At 47.1% G+C, this 27,949-nt stretch overlaps 1 protein-coding gene across 3 annotated transcripts; it reads left to right on the forward strand.

The window, feature by feature from the left end:
• The first annotated feature begins 3,540 nt into the window (after positions 1–3,540).
• On the forward strand, positions 3,541–27,449 carry VWCE (von Willebrand factor C and EGF domains). Of its 3 annotated transcripts, none has more exons than XM_079956277.1 (20): positions 3,541–3,881; positions 5,459–5,553; positions 8,847–8,936; positions 11,999–12,127; positions 12,320–12,436; positions 12,566–12,682; positions 13,377–13,505; positions 14,182–14,648; positions 14,744–14,837; positions 15,626–15,708; positions 16,061–16,148; positions 18,012–18,097; positions 18,828–18,945; positions 19,172–19,257; positions 20,178–20,274; positions 21,407–21,489; positions 23,157–23,247; positions 23,675–23,757; positions 24,738–24,843; positions 25,392–27,449. In XM_079956277.1, the coding sequence occupies exons 1-20, from the start codon at positions 3,772–3,774 to the stop codon at positions 26,150–26,152; spliced, it is 3,030 nt and encodes a 1,009-aa protein (XP_079812403.1). In that variant the 5' UTR covers positions 3,541–3,771; the 3' UTR covers positions 26,153–27,449. The 3 variants fall into 3 exon arrangements, with proteins under 3 accessions (XP_079812403.1, XP_079812405.1, XP_079812404.1); XM_079956278.1 differs by having other exon boundaries at positions 3,542–3,881; positions 19,172–19,237; positions 20,182–20,274; XM_079956279.1 differs by lacking the exon at positions 13,377–13,505.
• Positions 27,450–27,949: the final 500 nt, after the last annotated feature.

The following is a 27,949-nucleotide window of genomic DNA, read 5'->3' on the forward strand; positions in this document are numbered from 1 at the left end:
TGTTTGTTTGTGGGCGGGAGGGGGGGTGTCGGCATCTGCAGTCGATCCTCAGAAAACAGAATACTGTAATTAAGGTAAAGGTAAAGGTAAAGGCATTTGCAGGTGGTGAAATGATGTACACTTCCCTGTAATGCCCAGCTGAGGGCAGCATGTTTCTTAAACGTCTCACAGCCTATAAATGGAACAGTTCCCATCACCTGCGATAGCAGGAAGCCATGCCCTGTACAAATTCTTGTGCACTTGATGATTGTGGCCTCTGGCTTCCCATCGCTTCTAAAGAGATGTCAAGACACTGTTGCTGACAGTCTGGCAGACATTTAGCCTCATTATTTATGTTTCATTGTACAATTCTTTTACTAAAATGAGGTGCTAAATCTACTGGTGCCAAAGGTTGCAAGCTTCCCGTAAAACAACGTATCCTTCAAAAGGTTTTCCCTTGGCGCAGGGTGTTTGGAAACGTTTCTTGTATAAGAGATACTGGCCGTGTAACCTTACAACAGAGCTGTAAACCTTCCTGTGTAGCGAATGGCCAAGTTGTTTTATAGTAAGAGAGTTGACAAAGAGCCTGGCTGCACTCCCAGAAGGAATGATTAAGAGATCTGAAACTTCAGTGTTGTTAAGAATATTACGGTCTATTCCCAGCAGTTCTCTTGGTTTGGCCTGTAATAAACTAACAGCATCTCATAGCTTTAACCAGGATGGCTACTTTCTGTTTGCGAGATCTCTGTTCACGTGCACAAACATGCTCACAAGTGAATAAGTTCATGGTTCTCAGATTAGCAAGACAGCTAGGCATACCCCTTGATTCTCCTTACAGTGCTTCATTTTTCATGCTTCTGAAATGGTATGAGTTGGGCGGGAACTGCTCCTGGCGAAATGGGGCCACGGTACCATCACCAGGCCAATGCCTAAAAACTTTTATATTAGAGGAGAATTGCCACCAAGTCAACACACATTAAGATGGCTGTTTGCTTTAATGTAGGGAAGCAGTCATACACATGGTCCCATACCTGCACTCTGAAGTAATATAGCAGCAGGAGAGGGTCTCTCTCCCCATCCCTCCCGCCATTGAATATATAGATTAGCTCCCCATCAGCAAAATCCTTACATGTCCTTTTTCTATGTATGGAGTTGCAGAGTATTGCTCCTACCTAACAGGACCAAATATAGCAATAGTTTTTGGCTTGTAGGTGGCATCCAATAACAGCTAAACAGCCTCCATATTAAGAGGCAGTATACCTCTGAATACTAGCTGCCACTTTGGACAAAACTGGGAGGCAGGGGCTGTTGCTTTCATGCCTTCCTTTGAAGGCTTCACTGAAGCTTCTGGCAGGACACAGCTGGAAAGAGACTAGGCAGACCCTTGGCTTCAACCACCAGGGATCTTTGTGTGTTTTCTTGCTATCATTGTTTGTTCATTCCCTTCTTGAAACCAAGTTACCTGCCTCTCCAGGTACAAAAAGTGCTTGAAGTTGGGGTGCGAGGGGAGAAATGATCACACAGCTGTGCAGCCTGGGCTGCTTTTCAGTCAAAATGTAGCCCAATTGGAAAGCAGCAGTGGCAGCTTTCTGAAGAGGAGATTTCCCCCTCTTTGTTTCCCTTTGGGAGGAACAATGTGACTTGGCAGGATCCACGATGATCAGTGTGGTCAAAGTATAAAGGAAGGGACGCTGTTTCTCTGTCTAAAGGGCAAGTGTGATTCAGAAAAACAAGGAGGCAATCACTCGCCACTTCAAGGATTCAGTCCTTTTTGGCAGTCATAGGAAGCTTCTTCATTCGGAGTCAGATCATTGCTCCATCTAGCTTAGTATTGTCCACTTGGATTGACTGCAGATCTCTTGGGTTTCAGAGAGCCTTACCTGGAGATGCTGGGATTGAACCTGGGATCTTCTACATGCAAAGCAGATGCTCTACCCCTGAGCTATGGGCCTGTCCTATTTCCTAGACCAGCTGTAGGGCATCAGATTGGTGAAGACTGCTTTAAAGCAAAGCCTTCCCTTAATGGGGCATTGCTGGAGAAAGGGACAAGCAACTTTACTACTCATTGCCACTGTTTGAAAAATAAAAGGATTATGCAAGTTCTATGGCACAAGAGCACTCGGACACTAATAATGGCTATGCACACATTCCCATTTACTCTGCATCCAGTGTGCTCTCACCATTGGTTTGGGAAGTAGTATACAAAAGACATTAGCCACAACCTGCTCTTTCTCCTTTCTTTTCTACGTAATTACAATTTCGTGTGTCCCCATCCCACCCACCGCAAACCAGCTTCAATCCAACTTGTGGAAAAGAAAAGGACCTTGCTGTGTTTTAAGTCAGTAATGTGTACACAGCCTATGTAGGAAACAAAAAAAATAGAGAGTTTGCAAATCCACAAAATTGCATGGCCATGATGGATGGAAATGGAGTTGCTCATTACCCGCAGTGCCACGGTGTTACCAGGGACACTTGTTCAATCACGCAACACGTGGCATTTGCAAATCACAGGTGAGCTGCCAGCAGGGAGGAAAATCATGCTTGCCCTACGATGTTATTAGAATGCTTGGGGAAATGTGATGGTTCATCAAGTCTGGATTCTGTGCGGCAGCTGTGCAATTACTGAGTCAACACCATGAAAGACACCCATATTGTGACCAGGCCTCCTGCCACGCTAAGTGATCGCTGCTCTATGCATTTAGAATGTGGGTTGACCTAAGCCCCACCCTTGTTTGTTTCCACCACTAGCTTTGAGATGTATCATCTGTGATGTGGCCCATCTTAACAGCTTTGATCAGCTCTACCAAAATTGTGAATGATAGTTACGCCACTTAGCCTAGATAGATGAGAAGACAGGCGGGGGTTGTGTAAGTGTGTGTGCATGCACAGGTATGTACTTGTGTTGCTAGCTAATCTCAAAGTGGGGGGGGGGGCACATGGCAAATAGTAACATTTTGGTCGAATTCTGAGACACCTGTTTTGTTTCAGGACACAAGTGAAAATGCAAAGTGACGGGAACCTAAGGCCTTTTGCCCTGTATTATAATTTTGCTTTTGCTTTGCAGCGCCTCCTTTCTGGGACAGCTCTCCTCACCCCCCCCCCATTTATCACAAGTGGTACCTCTCCGACATTCACCATTTGACACACATGCCTGGCGTTGTCTTGCCCCCTCCCCAAATCCCCAGCCCGCCTTTGGATCTGGCTTGGAACACTTTATCTCCTTCAGCTCCTCTTTGGTGCAGTTGGGAAAGCAGCCCAGAGAGAGAGGGGAGGGGTGGGCGATTCTTGAGCCTTGCCAGATGTGGAAAAGGAGACTCCTACAAGGGGGGTGATGGTGGTGGTGGTGAGGGGGGGGTAAGCCTCTTCCCAGTCAAACAACAGAGCTGCTGTTTTAGGAATGCTGGATCCTCCCTCCTCATCTCCTCTCGAGGTGCCCCTGCCCCTGAGAGGAGGAGGGAGGCACGCACACACACACACACACACACACATACACAGAGCGAACAGAGTTTTTTCCAGTCTGTACACATGGGCTGGGGGGTGGGGGGAGAACTGAGCAATCTGAGCCTGGCTGTGGGGAGGAGGAGTCTGCTCCCAATGCTGCCCCCAGCCTGAGATCATTGATCCCAGCTCCCCTCCCTCTGCCCAGAAGGAGCCCCCAGCCTCATCCTTGGTTGAGGAGGAGAGTCCAGGCAGTTGCCATGCTGTAGTAGAGAGGGGCCTGTGGGGGGGGGGAAAAGGAAAGCGCTCTCTTGAAGGGAGCATCTCTGAGGAACTGGGAGAGAGACGCCTGTCATGTTCGCGGAGCTGCTCTTCCAGGCTGCCTGTGTCTCTGTGTTCCTTCAAGGGGCCCAGGGGAGAGTCTACACAGGAAGGAGGAAACTTGCCAACTTCGCCGTGGAGAGGTACCCACCCCCCATACCCATCTCTGTACAGGGGCAGCCAAGTCCCAGACCTCTCCACACACACCCATACACACACCAAAACACACACAGCTACCTCCTGGAGCTTGGCTGCGGGACCTGGAGACCCCCCCTGATCTGGGCCCAAGAGGGGGTTGTTTGTTTGTATCATGTGTAGAGAGACAGCGATTCCTGCCTGAAGGAGTATTTTGCTTCCCTCAAGGTGCCCATCACCTCTTTCTTACCTCTTTTTGTTCTCGTCTGAAGGCTGTAGTGCAGTTGATCTGCCCTCTTCATACTTTTGCCCCCATCATCTATAAAATTCATGATGTGCCTGAATAGAAGCATAATTCCACGAATTTACTTCTGAACAAAGTTCAGCTTGCACAACCAATGAAGTTGGGATGAAAGGTCGACTGACTGACTGACTGACTGACTGAGGGACTGCATGGATAGGGCAACGGTGTGCCCAAAGTCCTAGTTTGTCTTTTCTTTTTCTTTCAAATGTGGGCTGGTATATATTCTGTGCACCATCACTGACTGACCACCTCTCAGCAGTTGCAGCTTTGCATGCCTGGGAAACCCGGAGTGGCAGGCAAAACTGAAATGTGTACTTGTGGGGGACAATTTAGAGAGACAACCTGCATCAGTACAGATGAGAGAAAGGTGCTGGGGGTGGAAAGTACCCAAACATGTGCAGAGTGATTGTGTGTCTTAGCCCAGAAGGCTGTATACACACTGTTCCTTTAAAGCACATTTGAAGCACATTCTTTCCCTCAAAGAATTCTGGGCACTGTAATTTACCCTCCACAGAGTTACTATGTCCAGCACCCCCCCCCCAAACTACAGTGCCCAGAATTCTTTGAGAGGGGAGGATGTGCTTTGGATGTGCTACCACTGTATAGTGTATATGTTTATCATTACGTTCAGAGTGGTTTCTGTGCCTGTGTTTCCACATATCCTGGGCACAGCTTTCTCTCTATGGGTTCATTCAGGCTTCCTTTTGTGTCTAGGTACAAGTCTGAGTGATGTTCGTGTTTTTGTCCAGGCACTTTCCCTGGGAAAGCCCACATTTTAGAACTGAATCTAAGCAAATGGCAATTTGGTTCTTCCACGGACAAAAGAAAACCGCTCAGAAACAGAGCTTTAAAGTGTGGACCTGCGCAAAAGGAAGTGCGGCTGAGACCTATGTGCCACTGTTCCATCTACTCCTTTTCTTCCCATGTACTTATTCTGGACACTGTGGTTTGTTAAGCATTGCTGGGTATTGTAACTCTGTGAGGGGTAAACTACAACACAACAGTGCCTGGAATCCTTTGATCAGCACATATTTAAAGCACATTGCTTCCCTCAAAAAAAGAACTACCTTTGTTGCTAAGGGTCCTGGGAACTGTGGCTCTGTGAGGGGTAAAACTACAGTTCCCAGGATTCTGGGATGTGACCACTGGCAGCCTGAGCATACTGCTAATCTTAGCCCTCCATAAGCTGGAGGCATGTGTCTCAGTCCTCAAAACAGTGCAGCTTGGAGAGTTACTTTTCACTCCTGGAAATGTCTCAGTCCGTCTCTTTCCTATTCCTAGACGTCGTATCGGACCACATGTTTGCCTCTCTGGTTTTGGAAGTGGATGCTGCCCTGGGTGGATACCATCTCCAGGGAGTGGACAGTGCACCATGCGTAAGTACCTGGAGTTCTTTGGAAGACATCAGCTCTGTATTGTTGCTAAATCTCATTAGTGAACTGAAGAATCTGAATATTGGAAGATTCAAGGCAAGACAAAGCAAATTGCTTCTTCACACAGTGTACAATTAAACAATGGAATTTGCTCCCACAAAATGTGATGATGGCCACCAAATTAGGGCTCATCCATACTCCTGTTTGTGCCACAATTTCTAGGCACAGGTCTGAAAGTGCCCGCCCCCCCATCCTGCTGTTTCCCTGGAAAAACCTACTGTATACAGCTGAATCCATGGGAAATCTGATTGACATTTGTTCCAATGCAGCGGTAAACAGTGGGGGGGGGGGGGTTCCGAGGAAAGTGGCCGGACAAAAAAAAAATACTTTTGACTCCTTGCGTAGAAATTGTGGCACGAATAGGAGTGTGCCCTTGGTGGTGTTTAGAAAGGAATTAGACAAATTCATGGAGGATAAGACTTACTAGCCTCGATGGCTATGTTCTGGAAGCATGGCTATGCTCTTTTGGAGGCAGTGCGCTTCCGAGTACCAGTTGCTGGGAATCACAAGTGGAGAGAGTACCGTTGCACTCAGGTTCTCTTTGTGGGCTTCCCACAAATACCTTGGTTGACCACTGTGAGGGCAGCATGCCTGACTAGATGGGCCCTGAACCAGCAGGGCTCTTCTTAGGTTGTCAGTTTAGTATCAGATACTAGGCGTACAGCTTTTTAATTAGTTTCAGCAGTCCATTAACTCATGCAGTTTTGTGAACTGAGGTGGGCTGTGGGGGAATAAGGCAGCTCAGTCATAATTTCCAGCACTTCAGCAAACTAGGAACATAGGAAGCCACTTGATACCAAATCACACTAATGGTCTACCTACACTAGCAGACAATGGCCCACCAAGATTTCAGACAGGAGTCTCTCCAGCCCTACCTGGCTGGAGATGCCAAGAATTGAAACGGGGTCATTCTGCAGGCCAAGCAGATGCTCTTATACCCAAGTTATAGCCTTCCTAGGATTGTTTAGGGTAGGCCACCAATGCTAAGGTGTTGTATAAAACCAATATTAAAGGTAAAGGTACCCCTGGCCATACGGGCCAGTCTTGACAGACTCTGGGGTTGTGCGCCCATCTCACTTAAGAGGCCAGGGGCCAGCGCTGTCCGGAGACACTTCCGGGTCACGTGGCCAGCGTGACAAAGCTGCATCTGGCGAGCCAGAGCCACACACGGAAACGCCGTTTACCTTCCCGCTGGTAAGCGGTCCCTATTTATCTACTTGCACCCGGAGGTGCTTTCGAACTGCTAGGTTGGCAGGCGCTGGGACCGAGCAGCGGGAGCGCACCCCGCCGCAGGGATTCGAACCGCCGACCTTTCAATCGGCAAGTCCTAGGCGCTGAGGCTTTAACCCACAGCGCCACCTGTGTCCCTAAAAACCAATATTAAGTCTGTCCTATAGATGTGCTGCAACGGTCAAAAAGCTTTCAGGGTCGGTCACATAGCATCATGCACAGTGCTGCACACCTCTACACAGTAGACGTTTCTAGTGTACATGCTGTCGCAGCACCCCATCTTGCAAAGGTTGATTTCCCTAGTCTAGCAGCGCTGGCCCCTAGTGCTGTGCCAACGTGGCGTCCTGCTGCATTTGCTCATAGCAGTGGTGCTCCCTGGCTTAGCTGCTTATTTGTTCGCATGACGACACGTAAGGTCCAGCTGCTGGGTCCTTAGTGGGTTACTACCAGCTGCTCTCATTCATTTCTGGCATCTGGCAATTGGAGATGAGAACATGCTACTCACCAACCATTTTTGTTAGATGTCACTGTTGGCAAGTGCTGCCAAGTCCAGCCCTAAAAGGAGGGGGTGGGGGCTTCTCTTACCTCCTGCAGAGCAGGCAGCAAGGCTGATGTCATAATGCCCGTGCAGACAGCATGGAAGGAAAAGAGATCATTTTTTTGTCGCAGGGTGAGGGAATGGGGTGGTGTTTGATAGAAGTCACCCAAATGGCAGCTGGGATTTTCATGCAACAATGAATACAGGCAGCTAGACTGGGCAACTCCTGAATGGGCTGGGAGTTGTAGTTCTGTAAAGGAATCAGTAAAGGACGCGGGTGGCGCTGTGGGTAAAACCTCAGCGCCTAGGACTTGCCGATCGCATGGTCGGCAGTTTGAATCCCCGCGGCAGGGTGCGCTCCCGTCGTTCGGTCCCAGCGCCTGCCAACCTAGCAGTTCGAAAGCACCCCCGGGTGCAAGTAGATAAATAGGGACCGCTTACCAGCGGGAAGGTAAACGGCGTTCCGTGTGCTGCGCTGGCTCGCCAGATGCAGCTTGTCGCTGGCCACGTGACCCGGAAGTGTCTGCGGACAGCGCTGGCTCCCGGCCTCTAGAGTGAGATGAGCGCACAACCCTAGAGTCTGGCAAGACTGGCCCGTACGGGCGCTGGCTCCCGGCCTCTAGAGTGAGATGAGCGCACAACCCTAGAGTCTGGCAAGACTGGCCCGTACGGGCAGGAGTACCTTTACCTTTACCTTTAAAGGAATCAGTGGGCTCTACCCGAACATTTTCAGTATGCTCGCAAAACCACAGGTGGCAAGCAAGGAGCTAGGATAGTTGCATTAGTTTAAAACTGGCAAATGGCGGTAGCCTGAAAATGCCTATGGAATAAAAAGATGATGTTTTATTTTTAAAAAGGGCAGTGAATGCTTCAATCCTGTCCTCACTTCCATCCCACTGCATACAGTGGGAATTCTTTTTGCATAAATATATACAGGATTTTATTAATGATATTTCTTCTAGATACAGAGAGCGTCATTAACATCCCATTTCTTGGCAGCAAACATTTGTAGTACCTGATGATTAGATTGTGGTGTTTTTTTTAATGATCAAATGAGGGTGCTTTCACATTGTTTATGGAGCATTCACCCTGATTTGTTTGCAGGGAGAATAGAATGTGCTGGCTGCTTAATGAGAATTAATTATTATTTCTTTGCAGGGAGGCTAGATGATGTTGCCTCCAAGCATTATCCCACATTTTCCATCCCAAAATAGTCACGGCCTGGAAGCATCTTAGTGCCTCCTCCCCATCTAACTCATTCATTTATCTTTAAAGTTCTTCCAAAAAAATCCCTTTCCTTACCTGTAATTCTGCTCTGATCTATTGCTAGATCTCTTAACTGGGCTCCTTCCTGCTTGGCATGAGAGTGGTTCTCTTCTACTGCACTATGGTGGGGTAGAGTGGTGGCGGAATTACGATCCTAATTTTTTGTCTTTGTTAACTGGTGCTTTCTTGGACCTTCTCGCAGCGCTTTGTTCCTTTGGCTGTGGAAGTGGCTTCTGCATTGCTCCCAATGTCTGTTCCTGCAGGGATGGAGGGCAGGGCATTACATGCCAAGGTAAGGAGAACTTTGTGGGATGATGCCAGTTATTCAGTTTGCTATGTGGACTCCGGTGAGGGCTGGCTGGGAATGTGCAAATCTGTCAGTTTTGGTTTCTCTGTTTCCCATTCTTCCCATTCTTCCCATCTTCATTTCTCCTTATTTCCACATCAGCTTGCGATTAATTTTTTTTTTTAAAAAAAGAAGTTTTATTATTATTATTTATTATTTATTATGGGACGCAGGTGGCGCTGTGGGTTAAAGCCTCAGCGCCTAGGGCTTGCCGATCGAAAGGTCGGCGGTTCGAATCCCTGCGGCGGGGTGCGCTCCCGCTGCTCGGTCCCAGCGCCTGCCAACCTAGCAGTTCGAAAGCACCTCCGGGTGCAAGTAGATAAATAGGGACCGCTTACCAGCGGGAAGGTAAACGGCGTTTCCGTGTGCGGCTCTGGCTCGCCAGAGCAGCGATGTCATGCTGGCCATGTGACCCGGAAGTGTCTCCGGACAGCGCTGGCCCCTGGCCTCTTAAGTGAGATGGGCGCACAACCCCAGAGTCTGTCAAGACTGGCCCGTACGGGCAGGGGTACCTTTACCTTTACCTATTATTTATTATATTTATATACTGCCCTTCATCCACAGATCTCAGGACAATTCACAACATAAAATTACAATGTAAAACCCACAAAATACAAAGTAAAAATAAGAACAACATTGGAACTTCATTAGAAGTTCCAATGAAAATTCATCGGCACTTTGATGCTGATTTCTCCTAATATACACCTGTTTTGTAAGTTAAACACGGTTTTACTTTCAAACTCTTCCAAGGTCAGATTCATGTGCTTTTCCATAAAGCATTCAGAAAAAAGTTGCACAGGTAGTAAAACTTAGCATAGTTACATAAAGCGGTGAAAGTCCCTATTGGTATAGGAATTCAAGAGTGGCTAATGAGAACTGTGTGGCTGAGGTGGAGCAAACAGCTCACGCCTCTTCCCATGTTGAGCTTCTCAGGTGGACTGGATGGGAACATTAGGCTTGATTACCTATTTCCCCCCCAAGATAAGGGAAGTGACATAGCTAAACCTGGCAGGTCAGCTTACTCTATGCACCTTCATGCATTAATTAGACTTTGGTTATGAGATGAGTTATCCCACAGCTAATTAGAAGCCTAATTGGAATGGGGGGCATGTTGAAGAGTCACATCTGTGAAGGGAAGGATTCTGTGCCCCCCCAAAAAAATTGGGCTTGGGAAAAACCAAAATAAAATCTTGCCTATCCAACTTTACCTTCCAAAAATATCACTGCCCCTCAATCTGATTTGAGGGGGAAAGCAAGGAAAGTGAATGTGTGCATGATTATGGTTGTGGTGTGTGTCTCTGGATTGCAAATGAGCCCACAGGCCAAAGAAGGCTAGCAGCCCTCGCTCTATTCAGCCCAATGGGTCTACACCAGCAGAAGCTCTGCCTCTCCTTTGCCCAGATCCAGCCTTTAAACATTTTAATGGACCGAGCTAATTTCTAAAATTCCCCTCCTTTCTGGGCATATAAAGCAAGACTTTTGCTGTGAAGGCTTAGTGAAATATCCTTCAAATGTATCTGAGAGTTGGTTGCTTTTAAGGGAAATCAGTTCATGTTATTATTACCTATATTAAGAGCAACACTTAATCAGAACAAGGCTTTTGAAAACATGTTGTAACATTCTGGATGATTTTCAGTTTATGTAATCGTAGGTTTTGCAACAATGGCCATGCAAAGTTTATGATGTTCTTATGTTTTTTGAATGCTGTAGTAGAAGGCAGTGGTTTATTGGTCAAGCAGTGCTTTATTCCACCCCCACCCCCAATAACAACAAACCTATCAACGGTGCTGCCTCCTTGCTCATACTGGATGCTGAAGCTTCTGGGGCAAGCAATCCTCCTCCAGCAATTTGGACAGCCATTGTGGGTTTTCTGAACCCTGCAAGGGCCTCTGACCCTTTCCCTGTAAGAGGCACCCCCTCAAAGTATCTGGCTTGTGCCCTTCTCACTGTACCTTCAGTGATGCCCTGCCTGGTCCTCCCTTGCTTGCCCTCTTCCACTTCTTTTAGGGCACCTTTGCCTGTTATTTGCCTGTCATTATATAGCCATGGCAAGAGTTGTAGCTTGGTAAAATCATAAATTTCCTGTTGGCATCCTACATCCAATAAAGTTCTTCCTGATTGATGTGTGTCTTCTCTAAGGCTGCTTATACACCATGTTTTCATAGCACATGTTTCCTCCCAAAAAATTCTGGGAAGGGTAGTTTACCCATCACAAAGCTACAGTTCTCAGCAGCCTTAACAAACCTTAGTTCCCAGGATTCTTTGGGTGGGGAAAAGTGCATTGAATGTGCTTTATGATGTGCAGCAGCCTAAGCCTGCCATGGCACTTGCCTTTTTTCTTGTCTGCTCTTCCTTCACATTCTGCTCTTCCTGAAACAAAAGCCCATGCAACTAGGGTTGTGCTCATCTCTGCTTCTGTTGCAAAAGTGCGGCCTTTGGTTAATTTGCTCCTAGTCACCAACTCCAGCATCCTTGGTCAGCTGCTAGGGTCCCAGGGCCCCAACAAGGCCTACTGCTGCACCAACACCAGCCTGCTAGGTCTCTCTTCCCAGGCAGTGTGGAGCCGCCATTTTGACTTCCCACAATGCCTCCAAGATAGTATCACTCTAGGTTATTTTGGGAAGTGCCTGCTGCTGCACACTATGACGTAAATCAGAAGTGGCCTGCCAAGAAGGCCCTCTTACACCTTAGAACAAGCCCTGCTATCTATCAGTAGAGAGACCCCTGCAATGAAGTCAGTTGGATGTTCATTCACAGATAGACTTTGGGGCAGATATCCAGGGCCACACTTAGCAGAATGGGCAGGGGGACACCTTGAGGTTGTCATCTGTTATGCACACAACAAACACTTGTCCAGAGTCTACAGTTATCTAAATGTAACACTGAAATTGCCTACCTGCATCTCCCACTCCCCTACCTAATGTCAGGGTTCCTTCTTGCTTTCTAACCCTCTTTCAGTGAGGGAGTCCCATTCCCCAGCATGAAATTTCTCCTCTCTGTCTTTTCAGACATTCCTGGTGCCTGTGGAGAGTATGGCTGTGACCTTGCTTGCAATCACGGAGGTTGTCAGGAGGTGGCGCGGGTGTGTCCGCTGGGGTTTTCCATGACTGAGACAGCCAATGGTGTACGCTGTGCAGGTGAGCTGGAAGAGAGGTGTCTTTCTTACATGGAACCAGCAGGGCCTGAAGCCCCTACTCCTAGGGAGATAAGGAGCTTCCTGACTGCGGGCTCTTAGTGCTACTCAGTCATTGCTCTTCCACAGTAAGCTGCACACAGAATTGCAACTGCCTTTTTCATTCATTGACACATGGGAATGTTTCCCCCTGTAGACATTGATGAGTGCCTGAGTGCCTCCTGTGAGGGACTTTGTGTGAACACAGAAGGTGGCTTTGTATGTGAATGTGGCCCAGGAATGCAACTCTCTGCTGACAGACACAGCTGTCAAGGTGAGTGTGATTGGGAATATAGGAGGGGAGAGGGATGGAGCTGGAATATTTTTAGGGAAGATATCAAAGATCAGTTTATTTTTGTGGGACAAACGATATCGACATTTGCATCCTCCATTTTGCTCCTAGATACTGATGAGTGCCTAGCAACACCCTGTCAGCACCACTGCAAGAACAGCATGGGCAGCTATCGATGTTCCTGTCACCCCGGCTTCTACCTGCATGGCAACCAGCACTCCTGTGTGGGTAGGTGTCCCTACTTCTGTTGTACAACCTAGCAGAGGAAGGGCTGAAGCTCACTGGCAGAGTATCTGCTTTGCATGCAGAAGATCCCAGTTCAGTACCCAGCATCTCCAGATAAGACTGAGAAAGATCCTTGTCTGAAACCCTGAAGAGTCACAACCCATTGGTGTCTAGACAATACTGAACTAGATGGAAGAATGGTTTGATTAAATATAAGGCTGCTTCCTGTGTTCTAGAGGTAGGTTACCTCCCTTTGTCAGATACACTAACCCAGCCTGGCTTTTTCCAGAGAAAACCTCCTGCTGCCTCCAGATTAAAAAAATATTTAGTTTGTTAGTTTATTTTATATCTGCCCATCCACTCCCAGTGCCCCGAAGAGACTCTAAGTTGCCCCCTTCCTGGTCATCACATTGATAATTTGATGGGAGTGATGTGAGGGAGCAGTAACCATCAGCTGAGGAGGGAGGCTGTGTGTCCCTGTGTGTGTCTCTGTGTTTGCAATCCTCTGGCCAAGTACACTTTGCATCAAAGGGGCCTCAAGGCTGGTCCGAGCCCAGCTTTGACCGTGTGGTAATGCACCAGGTCCCTTGCTGTGCGATCCCTTTTCTGACCTTGTATGGCTAAGCAACAGGAATGCTTGTAGAGCCACAAGCTTGAGCTCAACCCAGCCCTGAAGTAAGTGCTGCATCTGGTGCAGATGTGAATGAATGCCGGCGACTCAGTGAGAAGCGAACCTGCCAGCACTCCTGTCACAACACGCTCGGGAGTTTCATATGCAGCTGTCGCCCAGGCTACCGGCTCAGTGTGGACAGAGTGTCCTGTGAAGGTAAAGACCATTTCCATCTTTCCATCCTTCGTCATCTGGGTTGAGTTGCGTTGTTTATGTTGAGTGATGTCACAGGCACTGTCCAATAGACACTAGCAGCTGCAATGTGGACTACCCTCACTGCTCATGCGGTGGAGTGGAGACCGAGTTGCTCATTTCCAGAAAGAAAATACTACCCTTGGACTGCTGAGAAAGTAGCCGCCCACAAGCACACCCAAAGTGCTACCTAGAAGAAAGAAATGATTCCTTGCACCACATGAACAACAATTGTGCACTTATTGTGATATAAATGGGTTGTCTAGAAAGAGACCATGAGGGATATGCATTCAGCTGCTTGGGAAATGCTTAGGAATACATGTGAGGTACGTCAGGGAGGAGACAGAAGCATGAGGGCTGAGATGGATATTCAAAACTTATGACTCTTCTGTGGTTAAAAAGCTTCACTCTCAAATGGACTTCAACTCTCTTTGCCTATTACTATTACAGTACCTGTTTTTCTGTGGCCAAATGATGTGAGGGTGAGGGTGTACCTGTCACAGTAGCTATAAATATATGAGTGGCTCTGGTGGGGAGCTCCTAAGTGTGCTGGAAAATGCCTTATATTTTTGACGTGCATCTTCTGGGGATTTTTGAACCTGGCTTTTCTCTCTCCCTCCCTCTTTCCCCTGCAAACCAGGTTTTCCGAAGACCAGCCTGGCCCCATCTCCCATCTTGCAGTCTCTCCAGCACCCGCCAACTCTCCTGCGCCTTTCTCCGGATTCTGTGGCTCCTGCCGTGCCCCCCAGGGGCTCTGCTCCATCTCGAGCACCCGCTCCCCACATGGCACTCGGGACCCCGCCTCCTTCCCGCCTCCTTCCCACTCTCCCTGTGCTCCCGCGTGCAGCTTCTCCCACCCCTTCATTCCCTCCACCCAGCTCCTCCCTTGGCGCACCCATCTTGCTAAAGACCGCCAGGCCCTCCAGGATGGAGAGCCCACTGCCGCCATCGCTGCTGCGGGAGGAGATGACAACGCTCCTTCCCACAAGTCCTTCTGCTCCAGGGGTTTCCTCCACAGCCCTGCCTTCTGCCTGCTGGCGTGGAGGGACTTTTCATAAGAATGGCAGCCACTGGGTAGAGCCAGGGTGCCTGAACTGCTCCTGTGAGGTGTGTGGTATGTCCTGGGTTCCTAGCTTTCTCCCGCCCTGCCCCTGTGTCAAATGTGCAGCCACCTTTACAGTGACTGTCTTTTCCTTTTGTAGGGCGGGCAAGTGCTGTGTGGAGCAGTGATGTGTGAGGTTGCCTGCTCCCACCCAGTTCCTCCAATGGAGGGGGAGTGCTGTCCTAGCTGCACAGGTGAGAGAAGCGCCCTCAAGATTAAGACTGCATTGATGGGACTGGTTGTGGCACATGGGCCTTCCCTACACCTAAATTGGGGACTTTGTCACTATATATTCCACTGTATGCCTCAACCCTCTGAGTTTACCAAGGACACTCCCTGTTTTCTGGAAGCCGTCCCTGGTTTAAACCACCGGTATCTCTTATTTTGTCCGAATTTTGCCTCTTTGGAGTGGCGTGTTAAAGTTTCGTTAGCCCAAATTTTATTTTTCATCCCGTTCCCCAGGTTTTCTAGAAGCTATTCTTACTTATTTGTTGCTTTTCCCACAAAAGGGGCTCAAAGCAAATTTCAGAGTGGAAAGTGGATGCACCTTTTCCCCTTTCCCAGACAAATGTGAATGCACACACACAAGGACATTGAGTTAAAACCACACCATACATTTAAAACATCCCCCGAAGAGTCCTGGGAACTACAAGGGTGCTAGAAATTGCAGCTCTGTGAGGGGTAAATTACAGCTCCCTGGATTTTTCTGGAGGAAACCTTGTGTTTTAAATGCATGGTGTGGATGTGACCTTGGTATGGGGATTTTTATACCCAAAAATATAAAAAAGGAGGGGTACAAACCTATCCTTACTTTCATCTGTGAAATACTGGAGATTATGTGTCATTCGGCCAAATCCTTTTAAAAGTGGCTACATATGTAAGCCAATGAGTGTTTCCTAATCTGGAGTGGCAAAATGAGATGGGACTCACAGAAGGCTCTTCTCCCCTCTGAGGAGAAATTTCACATTCCTGTCTCCTGCAGGCTGTTTCTATTATGGGACCGCCAGAGCTGAGGGGGATGTCTTTTCTCTTTCTGAGGAGAACTGCACAATCTGCGTCTGCCTGGTGAGTATCACAGAGTCCACAGGTGCCAGGGAAGGTGTGTGCGTGTCCCTCAGGTTAGCTCACCTTCTTGCTTTGAAATGGGCATATTCATCACTTTGTTTGCTACCATTGCTAACCCGCCCTTCATGGGTTGAGCTTCGCGTAATGGTCCTTGCCCTTGCTATGGCATATGAGAATGTCTCAGTTGTGCAGACAACTAGTGACCCAGAAAGCTTTGTGTAGGGCTATCTGAGGGGGCCATTGAGTTATTTTACTCCAGGGGAGGAATAGCCACCTGATTCCTGTGTGTGGCATGTGATCTGCAACTGATTTTACCCGTGACCTTGGCTGAGGGCTCTCTTCTTGATTCCAGGGAGGCAACGTATCCTGTATCTCTCCAGAATGTGCACCCACTCCATGCCCCAGTTCTCTTCAGACCGACTGCTGTCCCTGCCAGCCAGGTAGATAGCTTGCAACATCCTACTTGATGCTCACTCACAAAGCAGACAGGGCCTGAGGGGCACTCTCCTCTCCACAGAGAAAGGTGTGGTTTCCTAGGCCGAACGAAGGGTAGTAGAAATGGTGTGAGATCAACTCTTCCAAAGGCCTGGCCTAGACAAAACAGGCCACCCTACGTGTAAGGCACTTGGAACACATATTGAGAAAAATGTTATTATTCTGGGATAAAGCTGTCTTTGGAACAGCGCTTCACTCTGCTGAGGGAGTGGGTTGCACTGCTGAATGCTCCCTCGCAGGGATTATCAAGAAAGTCTTGCCCAAAAGCCAGACCAGCATTTTCTGGGGGTTTGGGCATTACTAAAATCCAAGGGTAAAACCAACCACCCAACCCGAGCCAGGAGATCTTAGGCTATATTCCAAGATGTCCCGGTGAGCAAGAGTTGAAGTACCATTCTCTGCTTCTGGGGGCCTCAGGCAAAATAAGCCAAATTATGCAGCAGGGAATGTGAAGATCCAAGGCACGCTGAAATTAAGAGGTTTTAGTAATAATAACCAAAACAGCAGTATTGCATGAAACCCATTACCAAGCGGGAGAAATAGGAAAGGAAAATACTGTTAGAAATAAAGGCCCATTGGGGAAGTCACAAAACAAAAACAATAAATCTAGCTAACTTAGTCTAATACATTACTAAAATGAATCCATGATCCTATGCAGAGATGTAATATAGGTGTCAGTCAGGAAGGTGAGGCAAAACTTACAAGACATAGGGGTAACTTTATACTCTTTTGCTTAGTAACCATCCTGAATCTTCCCAGCCAACTGGAAGTCATTTAAGGCTGTAGTTTTCTAGAACCGGGAATCCAGGGTGTACATGTGACTTCACAGCTGTGGAATTTCCCCCAATTACTGAAACCCTGATACAGGCAAGATAACACAAGTCCAATTAATGAGAGTGCTAGCAATTAGCGGGGGTGGGGTGGGGGAATGCTTTCTCATGATCTTATCATTTTACCCGGAAGTTTGAGTTTCTATTGAACCAAAGTTTATGAACAGGGAAAATACAAGCCCCCTGTCACAATATATTGACAAAGATGAAAATCACATTTAAAGCACATGGCTTTCCCCAGAGAATCCTGAAAACTGTAGCTTGCCTCTCACAGAGCTGCAAGCGACAAGCTTTGAGAGCATTAGGCAAGAGCCTTTCTCCCTGACATTGAGTTTTCTATGTGCAAGGAAGCTTTGATATGGGGGAGCCTGCAACTATGTGGTTCTCCCTGTGCAATGCCACACGTCCCGAGGAAGCAAAAACTTACCCCTCAAGATTACTGACCAGGAGGGACAGCAAAGGACTTACTTATCTGAAACACAGTTGCCTTTCTGTTTTAAAAACTTCCCAAGACTGTTCACAGGAACTCAGCAGAAATAATAATTAGTGCAGCAACACATCTAAGCTTGGTGCTCAGCCATCATCAAAGTGGAAGAGCAGCTAACACAGCAAAACCACCAGCATAAAAGTTGAGCATATAAAAAGGACCTAGATCAGGCATAGGCAAACTCGGCCCTCCAGATGTTTTGGGACTACAACTCCCATCATCCCTAGCTAACAGGACCAGTGGTCAGGGATGATGGGAGTTGTAGTCCCAAAACATCTGGAGGGCCGAGTTTGCCTATGCCTGTCCTAGATGAACGAATGAAAGGCCTTTTTACCTGGCTCCTAAAAGTAATTTCATGTGTCACCAGGAGAGCCTCACTGAGATGGAGCATTCCATAAATGGGGCACAGCAGCTGAAGAGAAACCTTACTAACACTCTTTTCCAGTAGATCTGCCAGAGAATCACTGACATACTCTTGCCTTCCTTTGTAGCTGAGTGCCATTTCCGCGGCCAGACATACCCAGAGGGGGCTGAGTTCAGCCTGGATGGTGATGACTGTACCACCTGTGTGTGCAGGGTAGGTGTTGGCCTAGGCCTCCCTCCATGCTCCTGATCTGAGAGGATTTGCTAGCCATGTCACTCACCATTAGGTGTGTTTGTTGTTCTCTGGAGTACTGGTGATTCTCGGTCACAGTCTCTGGACTCCTTGTAAAATCTCCTTACCTGTTAGACAGAACACAAAACGTTCCCCCCGCTGCACTGACTTTACATGTCAATTCAGTTGGGAACATGGGAATCTGCCTGATACTGAGTCCGAACCTTGGTCCACCCAGCTCTATACTGCCTGCTCTGACTGACAGCGGCTCTCCGGGGTTTCAGGGAGGACCTTTTCCTAGCCCTACCTGGAGACAGCAGGAATTGAACCTGGGGCCTTCTGCATGCAAGGGAGATGCTCTGCTACCAAGCTACAGGCTTTCTCGAAGATCTTTGCATGTTTTATGTTGCCCATTGCTTAGCACAGGCCAAGGCTTGGAGTAGCTTTCAGTATAACAAGAGTCATTTTAAACTGCCTTTGTTGCAAACCTTAGTAACACTAGGCAAGGATACTCTTGCTGATGGCCCTTGGGCCCTCTATAAGAAAGGTCTGCAGGGGCATAGTAGAAGATGGTGGTGGGCTTTGTGAAGCCCTGGCGTTGCAGGACTCGATTCCTTTGTTTTGCAAATTTCAGTAAGGAAGAGTTTGTGAACCTCCTATCTTTATCTTTGTAATTACTGTGGGTAACATGTGCCCTCACGTCCTTCCTCAGCAAGGTGAAGTTGAGTGCTCCTTCACTCCTTGTCCCACGCTGGACTGTCCCCGAGGTGATTGGCTGTTGGCCCCAGGGCAGTGCTGCTTCACCTGCCGAAAGGCTGCACCCATGACAGGTAAGGAGATCTCAATGGCTGGGGCGTGTTGTTGTGGCATGAGGATGTATATAATTGTAGGCAATGGGTTATAAGATAGGTTTGCCCATGGTACACGGCTTCTGGTGAGCTAAGCATCTTTGTGCTGTACTGTCCCACCATCACACACACCTTGTTTTCCTCTCGCCAAGGTCCCCACTCTGTGCTCACAGCTGCTTCCTTCCATTGTTCCCCTTTTCTTGGCCAGGTTGCTTTGTGGATGACAACGGAGTTGAATTTCCAATTGGACAGATCTGGTCACCGGGTGATCCCTGTGAGTTATGCATCTGCCAGGTGAATGATAACCTGCTCTACTTCATTCAGTTTCAACTTCCCAATCTCCTATTGCAAAAACCATGGTAGCCCTTTGCTGCTGCTGCTGCTGCTGCTGCTGCCCCCACCTTAGCTGAGCCAGGACTAGGAGAATCCAATTGACACTTGGAACAATGTACTGTAGTTCTAACCCCAGTCTCTGTTTGCCTGTGTATGCTGGGATCCTAAAGGGTATAGTTGTGTTCTTGTTGTATGTCACAAAAATTATGAAATTTAGGCTTTGATCTCTCCTGACTGTTTAGGAGGCCAGAAGTGCCTTTTATTTATTAAATAAGTGTGTTCACAGTCCTTAGACAATAAGTGTCACTGAACCTACTGACTTGTATAAGCTGCCATGTGGACCCTTTTTGGGAGGGGGAGGGAGTAATGGCAGAGAAATGTTTTAAATGAATTAACCTTCACCAGTGATCCTGTGCCTTCCTTCTTGCCATCGCCTCAACCTGTGATCTCTCTGCCTGCCCTATCTTCCCTAGTGCTACTTGCTGACCTGCTGTGATGTCAGAGTGGATTTAGGCAGGCAGAGGTATTATCCTGGCTTCTGTGATTACCATATAATTAGCCAAAGTGATGTCAGAGCAGTTAGTCTATTGAGTGTTAATGGGACTTCAGGCATTGAATTCTAGGATTATAAACAACCTTTGTAGCATGAAACTGTAAAATTATTGCTTACATACCATGGGCTTTCAGGTGTCAAATGTAAAGCAGTTGAACAATTCTGGAACCTTTTATGAAAACTGACACAGGGACAGAAAATATGTGCTGCTTCGAAGACAGATACCTCTAGGAAATTCAAGTCTCTTCTGGGGTGATATCGATCTATCTGCCTGCAACAGTCCAGCTGTTTGTGCTGTGGGTTTCTGTGAAGTTCTTTTCTGTTGCAGGCAGATGGCTCAGTGAGCTGTAAGAGGACAGAGTGTTTGGAGACATGTCCTCACCCAATCCGGATCCCTGGGCAGTGCTGTCCAGATTGTTCAGCAGGTAAATTCCATCTTCTCAGACAGCTGTTCCCTTCTCAGGGAAATCAGAACACCAGAATCCACAGCCAGAAAACAACATTTGCTGTTGTTGCTAACTTGCCTGCTTTTCCTTATATTACATTGCTTATTCTAATTGCAGAATACACATCAGCACAGAGAGCAACTGCAAAACAGTGGGGTCAAAATGCAAGAAGTACAGTCTGTGACAAATATCTTGTCATATATAATGCTTCTTACAGTGCATGTTCATTTGACCCCAAATGTTTTCATATAGAGAAAGAACTGAAAACAGCAGGGCAACAATCTGGAGCAAGGGGATGGGGTTGTATCTGAAGGCTCCTTGCTTGTTTTGGAACCCTAATTTCCGAGGGATATTAAATGTAAGGCAAGTCACCAAAGAAAGAACAAAAGACAAGTTTTGCTGGATGAGGCCAAAGACCCATCTAATCCAGCATCCTGTTCTCACAGTGGCTAACTGGATACCTGTGGGAAGCCCACAAGCGTACTATGCTCCATGAATTGACTTCCATGATTTGGCTCGGAATGGGAATGCAAAGATTGTGTTATTGTCCCCACTGACCCTCATGTGTTTACCTAACCATAAATCTAATGTCTGAAGAAGACTGCTGCTGTTTGTTGCTGTTTGCATACGTAAGGCCCCATCCACACCATGCATTTAAAGCATCACCACACCATTTTAAAAATGCATGGCTTTATGTCAAGAATCCTAGGAAATGTAGTTTGTTAAGGGTGCTGGGAGTTGTTAGGAGACACCCCCACACCTCCCCCCCACCCTATTCCCTTCACAGATCCACACTTTTAAAATTGGTTCAATCCCAATAACTCTCAACCCTCTTAACAAACTACAGCTCCCAGGATTCTTTCTGTTAAAAGCTGAATAATGGTGTTTTAAATGTATAGTGTAGATGGGGCCTTGGCTGAAAAAGAGTGATTGTTAAGTCATGACCCACATTGCCCTATTATATTTTTTATTTTATTTATTAGATTTATATACCACCCTTTGTCAAAAGATCCCAGGGCAGTTCACAAGATAAAAGAATGAGATAAAAGCAGGTTGTTGACGTGACCCAAGTTGACAAACTAAGCGTGTTTTTCTTTTTTCTTGACTGAAGGCTGCACCTATGCAGGAAGGGTCTTTTACAACAATGAGACATTCCCCTCTGTCTTGGACCCCTGCCTAAGCTGCATTTGTTTGGTAAGTTCTCTGTTTTCCGCTCCCATCCTATAAGGAGTGTTCTGTCCTAGTAACAGGTCCTACAGAGCAAGCTTGGGAAACCCGTGACCCTGCCTATGTCACTGGACTATAATTCCCACCACCCCTTACCACTGGCCATGCCGGCTGGGGCTGATGAGAGCTGCAGTCCAATAACAAGGCCACAGTGTTCCCGTGCCTGCTACAGAGCAAGCAAAAATACAGCAACAAACAGCAGCCCTCTTCAAGGCATCAGCGCTCTAAAATGCAAAGGGAGGCCTCCACAGATGCAAAGGGCTCACTGCTTCAGACTGTCACCTTCCACAAGTCAGCAGGCCAGTGAGATGGCAACAGGAGAGGTGGAGGTAATGCTCTCACCTGCACTGCCTTTGCACACAGGTTTACTTAACTGTAAATGTAAAGCCCAAAGAAGGCTAAAGTCTTATCTGGGATTGTATAAGGCAGCTTCCCCAGAAAACTAGGCTGTGTATACACTCTAAAGCGTAATTGAAACACATTATCTCAAAGAATTAAGGGCGCTGTCGTTTGTTATGAATTGCTAGGAAATTTAACAGAATTCTCTGAAGGAAATCGTTTTTCAGATGTGCTTTGAAAGTTATAGTGTGTATGCAACCCTAGGCTGCAATCCTATGCCTGCTTATCTGGGAATATAAACCCCAGTTGAACTGAGTAGGGCTTACTTCTGAGGAGACATTTAAAGGGCTGCACTATTAATTTGGAAGGATGTCATGTGTTTATGATATAGAATGTTATATGACTGAAGTTGCTATTAATTTTTTTAATGCATTGGCAGTAAAGATGCTGTCTTTATTGAAATGAATTTGAAAAGCTGATATTGTGTTATTGAGATAATTTGAGATGTTCACCAAATTTGTTTTTTCAAAAGCAGACTCTTTCTGCTCCCCCAACCCAACTGCTGCCCAGGCAAGCAACAGGGCTCTGGATGCAGCAGTGCCTCCAACACCAGTGGCGGAGGAAGGGGGTGCGGTGGGTGCACCCCGGGTGTCATCACTGTGGGGGGGGGGGTGTGACAAAATGACAAAAATATGAGTTTTTTAAAAATTGGGCTCAGGAAACTTTTTAGTTCAGTCAACAAATGCAATGAAATGCGGGTGGCACTGGGCGCCACACCACGGGAGCCGGCACTTACCCAGGGCCTGCAGCGTGCCTGAGCCACGCATCTCTCCTGGGCGTGGCAGCTTGAGTGCCTGCAGGCTTGGCGCTGCCTGAAACGGCAGCGTGGAGCTTGCATCTGCCCACTGCTTCTCCCTCAGCCACCCTACAGCTGAGGGGGAGGCGGTGGAGAGGCTCCACACAACTTGCCCTGCCCCCATGGGTTCGTCCCACCCCCGGCTGCAGGACGTGATTGCCGCACAGGGCACCCGAGCAGCTAGCTACGCTGCTGGCTGCCACAGCCAAGAAGTTGAATTGATCTGTAAAAGGACCAGATAAACAAGTAATAATAAGTGCCAAGGGTTATATAATATGCTCTGTATCCTGAAACAGATTGGCTGGGAGGTTTGAAATGAAAGGCAAGGCTCTCTATATTTCTCTGCCATTTAATGCAGGATCTCTCTCTCTCTCTCTCTCTCTCTCTCTCTCTCTCTCTCTCTCTCTGTGTGTGTGTGTGTGTGTGTGTTTTCTTACAGCTAGGCTCTGTGGCATGTTCTCCTGTGGACTGTGTTGTCTTTTGTACATATCCTTTCCACCCAGAAGGAGAGTGCTGTCCAGTTTGTCATGGTAAGCATTATGATCTTAGGGCTTTTCCAGATAATAATTTAAAAATTGTTTGTTGTTGTTTTTTTAAATGAGGGCTACTTGTGCAATATAGAATCCCTACTAAAACTGAAAATGATATATCAGTCATTAGAATGGTTTTATAGTATTCAGATCAATAGCTGATGGTTTGTTGTCCCATTGCCTTCTAAATTGCACGGGAATTCATTTATATAAGTTAACTTGTACATTGCAACTGTGCAGCATTAAGTAGCTAGAACATTCCAGATTTTTGTGATAGTCGCGGTTTAGTGCTAGAGGAAGTAACTGTCCTACTTATGTGTGTGAATACCAACATTCTAATATGTCTGGTTTCTTGTCTCTCTAATCAGACTAGGTGCAATGTCTCTAGGGCTAAAATTATATCTGTTGTGCTATTCTCCTTTTGTAGACTGCAATTACAAAGGGAGGAAAGTGGTGAATGGACACGTCTTTGTACCAGAAGGTGAACCCTGCATTCATTGTACTTGTCAGGTGAGTTGTGAGGCTCTTGGGGGAGGGGGGAGCCTGGGATGGTTTGCAGTTCAAAAGGGTTACACTTCCACTCCCACACTGTTCTCTTGCTCTTCCCATTGTTCTCTATTAGTGCTATTATTATTAGCAGGCCTGGGAATAAAGTTTGGGGGTGTTGAACTGCTGGGCTCCATTAAGGAGATCAGATGGCCTTTAGCAAGACAGCAACCTAGAAAAAGAATAAATGAATGTTCTTTATCTAGAACCCCAAAGCTTGAAAGTATTGTTTTACCTTCTTGGGGAAAAGGTTTTTTCTTTCTTTCCTTCTTGTCTCCTCCTCATTCCCTTGCCAGAAGCATCCACTTACCGTTTTAAACTAACCACAGTTTTTGTGACACCTGAGCTTGGAACTGTGATTTGTTTAAACCAGAAGCTGATCCTAACATATTTTCACTAACCATTGTTTAATCAACATAACAGTTATCCAAGTTATGATGTCACAGGGAACTGTGGTTAGTTTAAAGCCTTCCTCTGATATGTGAAAGGGGAGGGAACCACGTAAACAAAGGCTCACTGCAACTCATTGATGTGTTGATTGCTAAGATGCCTGATTCATCATCCACTGTCACATGGCTGAAGCTGTTACATCAGCCTCCAGCAGAGGAGGGAAACGAAAGGATGCTTGAGCAGCTGAGAGACCAGCAAGTTTTGACTCCTCCCTTTGAGCTTTTCCAACTCAGCTGGTCATCAGAAAAAAGTTGTGCTTGAGTGTGTGCATCTCCTCCTTCATCCCAATCCACTTTTTTGTGGTGTGTCTTTTTAGATTGTAAGCCTGTGGGCAGGGTTTGTATTGTTTATAGTGATCTGTAAGCTGCTCTGGGAGAAGGTTTTGGCGTTGAGTGGGTTAAAACCCCTTTCAATAAATAAACAGGAAGAAGCCATGATTTCCAGTTTTTGTCTGAACCAGTTCAACCTCTCCTCTGTTGCTTTGTGTCCCTCAGCTTGGAGAGGTGAGTTGTGAGAAGAGGCCCTGTCCAGGCACCTGTGCAGAGCCCTTTGGCCCCCCTACACATTGCTGCCCTGACTGCCATGGTAATGAAGTTCCAGGTAGGGGTGCTCATCGTACCTGCATTGGGTCTGATATAAATTCAGCATTGTCAAATCTCACAGCAGAGAAAATTCTTTCACATTTTGGAAAGAATGCATGTGGGGGTGGTGGCAAACTGGGCCTTTGACCCGGGTGAAATAAAGCCTAGTTCACCTCTGGTGGAGGAAGTGAGGGAGGCTGAGGAGCTGATTCTCCTAATTCCTGGCTGTCTCTTAAATTAATTCCCACCAACCCCAAATTTTTAATCATGTAAATTGTCTCAAAGCTGTCAAGTTTATTGTAATGTGCTTCCAAAGGAAGCAGAGTGTTAGTTGTTCCCAGGTTCTCTCAGAATCAAGAAAGCTCAGAAATTTGCCACCATAGTGTGTGTGTGTGTGTGTGTGTTTGCATCTCATGGTGTGGTGCAGAATGTGCATTTGTGTTTATGTGCACCTATGGCCTTGTAGTTCAGAATTTGTGGTCAGTAACCTAGGCCAAAAGCTGAGAGTTTACTGGAATGATTCAGGGCAAGCAGTGCTCAGCCTAGTCTGTGGTTGTTTCACAACAGATGATGTGGCTTCACTGGAGAAGAGCCTAGCCAATTCTCACTTGGAAGATGGAGAATCAAAGGCAGGCTTGCAAACCTTCCAGAGGCGTTCCATGGACCCAATGTCTGAGAGGAACTGCAGCCTCTGCACTCCCATTCCCACACCTGCTTCGCTTGGTCCTGATGTTCATCTTGCGGCAAGTAATGCAAGTGCTTGGGAGATCGTGCCAACGAGGCCAACGGCACCAGAGAATGTTGATCTCCATCATACCAGACCAGGAGGTCTCATCAAGCTGCGTTTCAATTGGCCACCAAGTGCCAAACCCCCTTCTTTTCGACTAGGCCAATCTGTGACTCCTCAGATAAGATCAGGGTCTCCTTTGCCACTTGCAAATAGGCCAGGAAACCTCAGGCCTTCTCCCACCAGGCCAAGCTCTCTTGGCTCTCTGTTGACTCATCCTCGGCTCCTTTTCCTCATCACAAGGACTGCTGGGACCCCTGCACCCTCCAATGCAGTTCCTGCCTCCACTCCGCTAACGGTAGCTAACCTCACAGAGTCCACCACCACCTCCTTTCAGCCTTCAGATACCCACAGCCTTCCTCTGTCACCTCCAACAGAAACACTTTCCCCTTCATCCAGCCGCAGTCCAGACTCTCCTCGGAAACTTCAAGATGGCAGACCCCCCCACACAACAGGTTCACCCATGGACCAGCAAACTTGGGGGAGCAGCCTTGCATTGCCCCCTGGTGGTGAGAATAACCTCCGTGGCACTGCTCCCTAGCTTGAAGGAAAGGCCAGGCCTGTTTTTGAACATGAGGAACATAACCACTTTTAACCTCATAGGTGTAGAAGAGGATCTACCAAAAAAAAAAAAAAAAAAAGGTTGCCACTAGTGGTGTGAGGTGGCCCTGCTGCTACTTACCATTGGCAGGATCTATGTTCTCTTTTCTTGAGAGCAGGTCTAATTAGCCCTAGCTACTGTTGAGATGACAAGGCCTGTTTGTGCTCTTACCTAACCAATGTCTCCTTGGCTGTGGAGCAACATGGGATAATCACCCTCCTCCCCCCCCCTTTTTTTTTGCAATATCAGTATAAAGATTCCAGCACAGCCTTCTGCCCCTTCAGAAGACAAATATATATATATGGTAGGACCAAGGACATTTTCTAATTTCACCTCTTCTGCTGTGTTGCAGTACTGGCCTGCTGCCAGCAAGGGAAGGAATCCCTTGCTTAGTAAATATTCTCACACCACGTCTAGCACAGGTATCCTGTTGCTGTTTTTGGACTTATACGAGAATGTCAGTCTTCAGGGATGATAATTTTAAAGGAATGTTGGCTAGTTTCCATTTCTGGCTTTGATACCAGATCTACTATTATGTAAGGAGTTCTGAAATTCAGATTACAGTACACAGGAGCTAGATTTATGCAAACACCAAAAACAGACGTTTTGTGATAGCTAAATGTAAACATGTCTCTCTCTTCCCCCCCCCCCCGCAATTGATAGGTAAATTTGCATTTTGAAATTTAAATTTCAACATGAATTTCATTTTCTTTGCTGAAGCATGCCACTTGCCAGCCTCCCTGAAAGTGGTTTGGTCCTTTTAGATTTGTTTTAGGTTTTGAAGGTGTTTGCAACCAACTCCTGAAACTGGTGGCAGGACAGATTTTGTTTAACTACCTCAGAGAGGTGTCTAATAAGGATGCATCTGTACTGGACATTTGAAACCAGACTAGTTGCCGTGGCTTCCCCCTACCCTGAACTCCGGGGACTGTAGTTTTGTGAGGTTGCTAAGAATTCTCTCTTGGTCCCATTATGAAACAGCACTTCTTAAAACTCAGTGCTTAGGAATCATGGATGTCAATTATTTTTGGAACATAGTTTGGTAGTTTGGAAAGTAGCTTGTAGCGTGTCCAGTGTAAATCTAATCTCTACAGTCCAGACTTCAGTCTGTATTACTGGTTCTTCTACCTCCCATCAGGCAGCTGGAGATGGATGCATTTTTAACTGAGGCTGTGCATTCTGAATTGCTGGCTTCATATTATGGTGAATGTTTCCAATGTGGGGGGTGGGAGTGGGAGGCGGCAGTGGCAGGGGAATAAGAGTTTGTTTTAAAAAAATCAACGCTTGTGTCAAATAAATTTAACCTGTGTTTCTTCAAAAGTGCGGTTTTTAGCTTTTAAAAACTAAAGCGTTCAAAGTAAAGAGTTTCACATTAAGAATTTCTGCAACATGTAACGTGCTGTGTCAGGTTGGCCTGAATGTGTTCTGGGAATTCCAAACTAGGGCTTTGTCATGGCTGTGGAATGATGGAGGAGGTGGATCCAGTCTCTGGTCTGCCTCATGTGGATCTCAGCTGTTAGCACTGGAGCCCATCTCTCCTCCCTTGAATCCCAAGGAGACACTTTTTGCCACCAGATTCTGATCATTGGACCACAGACTCCTCAGAGGATCAGGAGAGGAGATATCCCTACAGCTTGAAAACACAGGCCAGAAGAAGTCAATGGCCAGATGCAGCATACAGCTGGTGAGGCCTCTGGTCAATGAATACCTAGCCAGGCTATGACACTGTATGCTGTG

This window comes from Podarcis cretensis, assembly GCF_951804945.1.
Source record: "Podarcis cretensis genome assembly, chromosome: 1".
Classification (NCBI taxonomy): Eukaryota; Metazoa; Chordata; class Lepidosauria; order Squamata; family Lacertidae; genus Podarcis; species Podarcis cretensis.

What these genes read in the sequence shown, in the direction of transcription:
- VWCE (XM_079956277.1), top strand. Translation starts at nt 3,772, where the DNA reads ATGTTCGCGGAGCTGCTCTTCCAGGCTGCCTGTGTCTCTGTGTTCCTT. An exon ending in GCAGGGCATTACATGCCAAG is followed by an intron (nt 8,937 to 11,998) that starts GTAAGGAGAACT and finishes CTGTCTTTTCAG; the next exon opens with ACATTCCTGGTGCCTGTGGA. An exon ending in GTGCTGTCCTAGCTGCACAG is followed by an intron (nt 14,838 to 15,625) that starts GTGAGAGAAGCG and finishes TGTCTCCTGCAG; the next exon opens with GCTGTTTCTATTATGGGACC.